This window comes from Nanorana parkeri, unplaced genomic scaffold (genome assembly GCF_000935625.1).
Source record: "Nanorana parkeri isolate BGI_ZX_2015 unplaced genomic scaffold, ASM93562v1 scaffold1463, whole genome shotgun sequence".
Classification (NCBI taxonomy): domain Eukaryota; kingdom Metazoa; phylum Chordata; class Amphibia; order Anura; family Dicroglossidae; genus Nanorana; species Nanorana parkeri.
Window position 1 is genome coordinate 235,061 of NW_017307731.1, and position 9,193 is coordinate 244,253.

Below are 9,193 nucleotides of genomic sequence, written 5' to 3' on the forward strand. Positions count from 1 at the left end.
TCGGCACCTGTACAAACAAGGGTAGATCATGGCTTCTTTCAATTCACGATTACTTATGTAAATTCATGTTTTCTTTTCTCTTTGTGGGTGAGGAAAGAGAAACTGAAAGCTGCTGAGACATGTGGGTCACTTTCACTTTATACCTCCCTATACTGATCGATCTGTATTGTACAATATTACCTATAGAAATGGGCCCTGTATCTGTAGTCTGATGTGTATTGTACAATATTACCTATAGAAATGGGCCCTGTATCTGTAGTCTGATCTGTATTGTACATTAATAAATATAGAAATGGGCCTTGTATCTGTAGTCTGATCTGCATTGTACAATATTACCTATAGAAATGGGCCCTGTATCTGTAGTCTGATCGATCTCCATTGTACAATATTACCTATAGAAATGAGCCCTGTATCTGTAGTCTGATCTGTATTGTACATTATTGCATATAGACATGGGCCCTGTATCTGTAGTCTGATCGATCTGCATTGTACATTATTGATCGTAAGATACAAATCTGTCACTGCTTTTCAGCTTCAATATGATTTTTAAACATATAATACATTGAGGAAATGTATTGATTGATATTATTATTTTATATGTTTAAAATCAGATTGGAGCTGAAAACTAACACACCCCCCCGCCCCCCATAAAGGAGAACTATGGGGTTAGTGCTTTTCCCCATAGTTCTCCTCAGGGTAACGGGAGGACACAAACTAGCGTCCTCCCGTCACCCAAAGCTCAGTATATAGGGAGCTGCCGCTCGCGGTATACTGAGACGCCGGAGCGGACCCCGACGTAGATGACGGGATCCGCCCAGCTGCGTGAGTGACAGCTGGCTCTGCCTATCTAGAGGCAGAGCCAGCTGTGGCCGCCCCCTCCCCCGTCCGTTCCGCCAGTCAGCGCTATGAGGATCGGAGGGAGGAATCCATCACCTCCCCTGTCACGGCAGAGAGCCGTGACAGGATCGAGAGGCGAGCGAACGCCGGTATGTGTTCGCTCACATCCCGATCTACTGAGCCGACCTGTGACAGTATAATTGTCACAGGTCGGCTAGAACTATGAGGTGAGTGGAAAGAACCCCCCCCTCCCCCTCATAGTTCTCCTTTAATGAAACTGTATGAATTACAATTATGTAAATAACTAAATGATTTTTGAATGTTTTATATGCATCGGCAACAACTTCAGGGATTTAGAAATCTAACTAGATCTATGTATGAGCGCCACTCTTAAATATTTTAATCAAACAAACCTTTTTTTTAATAATAATACGAACTTTAATAAATTTCTATGATTTTATAAACATTGGAGCCCTCTCTACATATACCCTATCACAATTAATTTTGTAAGTGTTTATCTGATTGAATAATTGGGGTGGTGAGGTCTCAGTTCACCTGGGATGAGCTTTGGGAAGTGCTGTTGTTGGAGCATTTTTTACATCCTTAGTTCTCAACTGGTGGGTGGCGACCCCGTCTTCAGTGGGTCGCCGCATGCCTTCCACTTTTCTAGATGAGAGGCTCCTCCTAGTGCAGCACCATCAGTTCTCGCACCGAGCAGCCATTCAAAATAGCCGAGTGTCGGCTTAGGGCCCCGTTCCCACGGCGCGATATGCAAATCGCGCGTCTGTCGCGCGATTTGCATATTGCGCAAGATTTGCCGCGCGATATCGCGTTCAAGCTTGCATTGAGCAAGCTTGAATCGCGGCTAAATCCGCTCCGAAAAGGGCCCTGCTGTAGCGACCCGCGACAGCAGGACCCTCTGCCCCATTGAAATGCATTGGAGCGCGATATCGCGCGGTAATTTGCCGCGATATCGTGGGAATTACCGCGCCATAAATCGCTCAATGTGAACGGGGCTTTAGGAGGAGTGGGCTGGGGGTATGGATGCAAAGGAGCTCCATCCGTACGTACATTGCTTACCTTGCTTGCTCCCTCACATGTCCTGTAGAGGTGCCTGGACTGGAGTGATGTAACATTCTGGCTCCCGCCACCTCTATAGGGCGCGCGAAAGGAGCTATACAAGCAATGTACATATGGACGGAGCTCTCACAGCAGCCCACACCGGACCCCAGGCTGAGATCCACTCCAGTTCTCGTAAGATAGAGATACTGGGTGGACTGGAAAAAAAATTAAAACATTTTTGAGCACTGAATTTTCATCTTTCCACGTACAGCATTCAACAATCAACAGAAAGATGAGTATCTAGTGTCCTCTACTGCAGGAGTCAAGCTGTCCATTTTTTTTTTTTTTTCTTTACTCCCCCCCTACGCTAGTTTGTGTCCTCCCGTTACCTTAAGGAGAACTATGGGGAAAAACACTGACCCCATAGTTCTCCTTTTAACTTGCCCCTATGTCACTATTGAGCCCTGTAATGATATAGGGGACAGAGGAGGATGCACAGCAAGTGGTGGGGGCTCAGGCCTTTGACACTCATGAAAGTGTTGAATGCTGAATTCTTTGCCAGAGGCTGTACTGCTGAAATACATTATTGTTAATATACAGGATTTATATAGTGCGTACAGTTTGCGCAGCGCTTTACAATATAAGGAAGACATTACAATCACAATACAATTCAAGACAAAATTACAATCTAAAAGGTATCTATCTTCAGATCCCTGCCGGGCTGTTCTGTACATACTTTTTTTTCCTGCCATCTTTAGGATGGTCACATGACATCACAGGCCCTTTCTTAGAAGTGGCAGTGGGGTGTCCTTCCTCCTGGACTGAATGGTGTTTACCTAAATATGTGTGGGTGCTGCTCAGTCTAGGAGTCCTGTGAGCCCAGGCTCTACACTCTCCCGCGAACGTTTCATCTATTTATTTTTTTAATTTACATTATTTTGCTGAAGTTCTGCTATAAGGAAGCTGTAAAATCCTTAGAGTAGAATATTTTATCAATATAACGCCATGAAATCCTCTTGACATATTCACTTTTTTTTTCTTTTTCTACTCCTGCAGATTCTGTATGTTGTGCTTCGAGCAGTGCATGACACAGAGGAGCCCCACGTGCGCGGTGTGCCGCAGCAGGCTCACTCCCGGCATTAAGGCGTATGACTTGGAGAAGCTGATGAGGGAAACACAAGCCTCTTGTAAAGGTTGCAGTTCCAAGGTAATTATTGGGTGGGGGTTCTTGGACCGGTTTCACCGTGCGCAGTGCTTTGCTTCTCGAAGTCTTCCTGATTTTTATGGGTTTGGTTGGACTTTACCCATCCATACACTAGACCAGTGGTGGCGAACCTTGGCACTCCAACTACCAACATGCATCTGCCTCTGGGAGTTATGTCTGTGGCTGTCGGAGTCTTGCAATGCCTCATGGGACTTGTAGTTCCAAAAGAGCTGGAGTGCCAAGGTTCGCCACCACTGCACTAGACTCTAGTGATCTCACTGTGGCAGGAGTGATGTTGATATTTCTTGATTGGCCAGAATTATAATTAAGCTGAGAATGGGGGTGAGGTGCAGCTCTTGCAAATTAGGAATTCTTTTAAAATAGAGATAATTTTTTAGCAGTGGTTACAAAGTGCCTCATGTCAGTAATCTCACCTGATTCCAGAAAATTCATTAAAGGTAACCCAGCAGAACAGCCGGCGACCGACTGCCAGGAGCAGTGCTGGTTTTTGGACAGAAACCTATTCATTAGCATGCACATTGGGGTGCCTGCCTGATGTGATGGTAGCCTCTAATCATGGAGGTCAGCCTCAGCTGTGACTAGTAGGAGCCCTTGTGATTGGATCCCTTTTCTTTGAATGACAATTTCGCTTTCAGTGACATTGTCCACAAAAATGTTCCTCCCTCCACCCTGAGTGGCAGCCACATACCTACCGTGTTTCCCCCAAAATAAGACACTGTCTTATATTTTTTGGGCTCAAAAAAATACACTGGATCTTATTTTCGGGGAAGGTCTTATTTTTTTTTTTTTTTTTTTAATGTAGAACAATCCAAAGTTAATGCAAATCCAAATTAAATCATCCAAAATGGCGAAGTTAGGAATAGGGTGATCAGGGCAATCAGGGGTGCCATACGTTCCCAAGAGCAGTTTGGTAACCAGAATGAGCGAAGCGCGCTATAGAGGAGGCATCGGCTTATGTGGCTCTGCTCCCTCTGGTGCCGCCTCGCTTCCTCTAGCGCTGGCTTCGCTGGTACCACTGATTCTCTCCCGCTGCTCTTCAAGTTCCCCCCTTATGCCACCACCGGCCCTGGGAATGGTCACAACCAGGTCTTATTTTTGGTGTGGGTCTTATATTTGAGCAATTCCCAAAAATGGTACTAAGTAGGGATGCACTGATACCACTTTCGGCCGAGTACCGATACTTTTTTTTCAAGTACTCATCGATACCAATTACCGATTCTTTTTCTTAAAGGGACAGGTCAAATTTGTTCAAATACATCCGGCCATGTTCCCCCAAGATCTTCACTGTGGAGCCCTGATTAGCAGTGGACAGTCTTTGCAGAAAAATATCCCAGCCACGTCCAGCTCTTTTTACATGCTGCTCAGTCCATATATTCCGATGGCTGGAGTAGTTAGTAAAAGTAATCCCAAAAGAGGACTTGGCTGCTGTTACTGACCTTCTGAAAATGCTAGTTGCTTAGCTGTCATGCCAACCCCTCTGGCTTTGAAATAACGGCCCAGGAACAAGTATGCAGATCAGGAATGGTGACCCGCCCTGCTGCATGTTGGGTAAAAGAAAGCTGTTATGAGAGAAATATGAAAGCTACTATTACCTATCTACTCTATGCTCTCTGCCTGAGCTCTCTATCTTCTTTTCATCAACCTTGAGGAAGTTTACGACCTTCCTTATCTGTGGAACTTGGTAGCGAACATGTTACAGACTTGAAATCAGACGTAATTCCCCTCCAGACTTCAGCCGGTTGAGTTCATCAGCATTGAGTGATCTTTTGGTTTCCATTCATGGAGTGCGATTTCCTTTCTCTGATAAAGCGCAGGGATTTCCATCCAGCGAACAAAGGTTTTTGCTGACATACCTGCTTTACTCCACAGATGCTCCTCTACAACATGCGGGCCCACGCTGTAGTCTGCTCTCAGTACCAGAACTATGTTATGGAAGGTATCAAATCAGTGACAAAGGACCAGTCACCGCAGGCCAAGTAAGTGTCCTGCCCGCACATGTCTGTTGCATCCATTGATTGTGTCTGAGGGAAAACGAGTTCCTTTCTTCCACAGGAAGCATTCAGTTTATTCCTTTTAAAGCAGAACCCGGTTTAAATGTACAGATCAAATATGTACAGTATATGTGCATGTTATAACTGCAGAAATATTTGCAGTTCTGTTCAGCCCGTCTTGTGAATTGCGCACACACCCCTTGTTACGCTGCATATACTAGAGGCCTGGGCTTTAAAGTAACCCTGATGTAGGATTAAAGAATATCACATTGTAAACAAAACAGGAATAGAGGGGAACTCATCCAATGGGGACACTTGTTCTTGTGACATGTCCGTCCCTCACTTTTTAGAGATATAAATTAACTTCCTGTGGTGTCTAAATGAAATCTAATGGCAGAAACATACAACTTTTTACACGGCAACATAATCCTTTTAAGAACATAATTACATTCAATAGGCAACCGATCACCACGTCCAATTTGCAAGCTTCAATGACTGTCCAGCACTGCTGGAAGATAGGTGAGCAGTAACAATCTATGGAAGATGAATGCTAAATATTCACATGAGGTTCACATTCTATTGCAATATTTTTATTGTATAATAACAAGAAATTGTAACTACAAATACTATATGAAGAAAGTACACATGAAAACCAGAAAATCTATACCGGGTGACATAAAAATCTCTCCTTCCGAACATAGTTGGTTAAAAGATTATGACGCAAAAAGGCACATGACAATAAAAATGATTAACGCATCAATGTGTCAAGAGTTTTATGTAAAGAAAACATTAAATGGGGATATCCCAGTGAGGCACACCTCGGACCATAGGATATTGCAACATTATGGCCTGATAAGAGAGTGAAGGTAAGAAAATAAAGTTAATTCGGAGAGAGAGAACGAGAGAGGAAAAGTGTAGAAAAAGAGGAATAGCAGCTAGTGGACCATTATGATAGATGGAAGAGATGGCATCAGAGGGGGGGGGGGGGGGGGGTGGCTGTCTTCCAAACCCAAGGGGGAGGATGGGGGTTCATCATAGCTGCTGTAGATGGTCCAAATCCATGTCTGGGTGAACATATGATATCCACGGCTCCGAGGTTCACATTCTGATTGTTTTTCACCATGAGCAGTGTGTATATGTTTTATCCTAAATCCTTGCCCCTTCTTTCTTCTTTCCTCAGAGATGTCCCAAACCGGTTCACCTTCATCTGCCCTTATTGTCAGGAACAGAACCTGGACCAGGAAGGGCTAGTGGATCATTGTAAGAAGTTCCATTTTAGTGACCCCACACCTGTGGTAAGGCCTTGTGTTGTGTTAAGTGTTTAACATTTTGCTTTCTAGTCTGTGGTCCTATTAACACTTTGTTTTATTATCGCTCTCAGGTTTGCCCTATATGTGCCTCCATGCCATGGGGGGACCCTGGCTACAGAAGCGCCAACTTCATGGAGCATATTCACCGTCGCCACAGATTCTCGTATGATACTTTTGTTGTAAGTATGATCACTTGTGTATGTGTTTGCATCACCCGGGACCAGTGGTTTTGTATAACTATAAAGGTAAAAACACACACTCTGAGGGGGATTCTAGAATTCAAAAGGACCTGAACTGCAGAAGCTGTGCACAAAAAAAAGGCATGTGGAGGTCGCAGGACCAGACACCAGTATTGCCTGTGGTCTCCCTGTGGCTGATCTTTTCTCCATTACTGACATACCATGTCTTCTTCTACACTGTCTCTCTTTTGAAGGTGAGCATTTTGGTAAAGGCGGGGCTTTGCTTCCTCATATCAAGACTCCCTCCCTGGTGTTTTGATGGCAGTGGGGTAATGATCAAGCAGCAGGAGAGATGGAGGATGCACAGATCCGCAGAAGCAGGGAGATCCTTGCACTGCAGGTCCTCAGGTACAGCTTCCTCTCCAGCAAGGAGAACAGTGAGCAGCACAGTAGTGACATCATCAAATCTCAATCCAAATCCAGTGAGACTAGTAGTCCGAGGCAGCAGATGCCTTTTTAGATGAGCTCACGTTTCACATGTACAGCTATGTGGTTCAAGACACATGAGTGCACCGCTATATTTCGGGTGGAAAACAAGACAAAAGGTGGTAGAGCTTAGGCACAATTAGCATTCCTAAATGCTACCGTGTTTCCCCGAAAATAAGACACTGTCTTATATTTTTTTTGGCTCAAAAAAAACACACTATGGGGTCTTATTTTCGGGGTAGGTCTTATTTTATTTATTTTTTTAATGTACAACAATCCACACTTATTCATGTACAAAATGATGGTGATCAGGGGTGCCGTACCTTTCCAAGAGCAATTTGCTAACCAATCGCTGGCCAGAATGAGCAAAGCGCCCTTTCACTATGGATTTCCTTACAGGAGGAGTGCATTTGGTATCACTCCGCCTGTGACAGGAGCCGGCTCTATAGAGGAAGCGTCGTCTTATGCGGCTCTGCTCCCTCCGGTGCCGCCTCACTTCCTCTAGCGCTGGCTTCGTTGGCACCGCTGATTCTCTCCCACGGCTCTTCAACTTCCCCCCTTATGCCACCACCGGCCCTGGGAATGGTCACAATTCCAGGCCTGCTCTGTTTCCATTAGGATTATGAAGTGGATGAAGACGCTATGATGCGAGAAGCACTCGTGCGATCATTAAAAGATAACTGACTGTAGCACCACCTGAAGCCAATACAAATGAAGCTGGCTCCACACAACATGCTGGGACATCTCTGCAGATGAATGACATATACGTAACGGCTGCAGCCTTGTGACAAGACTCTCCACTTTATTGCTGATAAAATCTGAAGTAGGGGTTCTCTTCCAGAGTTGTTTGTATCAGGTTAATGTTGCGTGCGTGCGTGTGTGTGTGTGTGTGTGTGTGTGTGTATGGGCCCACCAAAACCTGTTTAATAAGTGAACTTTAAAGTAAATAATAAGTAAATTATCATGATGGCTTAGAATTTTAAAAATCAGCACTTAAAGTTGATCTAAAATCTCCTATAATCTTTAACATGTTATCATCATTTTCAATACTTTTTAAATTTGCAGCTTTAATTAAAATAATATTTGGTGGTGATCCTGCCATGAAAGTTCCTTTTCAGGCATTCTCCTGTTGCAATTTTGTGATGTCACCCTGTCGCATGCTCAGGGCAGCCATCAGGGGGGGTGTACGGCCGATACTCATGTAAGGGGCCTGGGGGGCCCGCCCGGGTCCCTTACATGACCTTAGGCCGACGGTGAAGGGCGAGGAGGCGGAGGCCTGACCTTAGCAGTGCAAGGCCCCAGCATTGCTGCTCCAGCGGCTTTGAGACAAGCTAGGGCCCCATCAGCGACGCTGCTCTTCTGATGTCGGACTGGCCGGAAGTGACGTCACTTCTGGCCGGTCCGGCGGCAGATGAGGCCGTGTGTGCAGGTCAGAGGAGCTAGGAAGGAAGAAAAGGAGGGAGGGATGCAGCCCTGACCAGCCCACCTGAGACCCCTTCAGAGCCCACCATAGACAGTCTCAGATGGGCTGTGCAGCATCTATGGTGGGCTCTGCAGAGTCACTCCCAGGTGGGCCCTGCGTCCAGCGCGTCACTAAGCCCTGCGTCCAGCAGTGCGTGGGGGGTGGGGGCCTGGCCTAAAGCCGTGTAAGGGGCCCCAAAATTTCTGATGGCTGCCCTGCACATGCTCCCCTGGTTGAGACTACACCTGTTGTGCGGGTATGGTCTATCATTGTCACTATCTGTTAACAATTTCAGAACAGTGATGTGCTAGAGTAAGTGCATATAGACAGGAAGTGGCTGGAAGAGTTCAGTTACAGTGAGAATGGAAAAAGAACACAATTTAATGAAAATCAATCAATAAAATAAACGTTTGCAGTATTTTAGCACAGTAAATAATCCAGTTATGGTTTAGATCTACTTTACCTTGTGCTTGCATGATACTTTTCTTATCAACTAACCAATGTAAGAGTAACACTGCAGACCAATCTGGCTAAGGCGATCTTTCTTTACAATGTCACAAGATGCTGCTTAGGGGTGCCTAGTGGTGCATTTTTTGCATTCATCGTTACTCTTACTTTGGATAGTTAATCCCTAGCACAGG

At 45.2% G+C, this 9,193-nt stretch overlaps 1 protein-coding gene across 1 annotated transcript in view; it reads left to right on the top strand.

Moving 5' to 3' along the window:
* Positions 1-7,787, top strand: part of RNF114 (ring finger protein 114) — a 7,989-nt gene extending 202 nt beyond the window's left edge. The window contains exons 2-6 of the mRNA XM_018570144.1: positions 2,956-3,106; positions 4,994-5,100; positions 6,296-6,410; positions 6,497-6,604; positions 7,709-7,787. Of these exons, the coding sequence (XP_018425646.1) occupies positions 2,956-3,106; positions 4,994-5,100; positions 6,296-6,410; positions 6,497-6,604; positions 7,709-7,774 (547 nt within the window). The 3' untranslated portion in view covers positions 7,775-7,787. The remainder of the gene's footprint in view (positions 1-2,955; positions 3,107-4,993; positions 5,101-6,295; positions 6,411-6,496; positions 6,605-7,708) is intronic.
* The last annotated feature ends 1,406 nt before the right edge of the window (positions 7,788-9,193 follow it).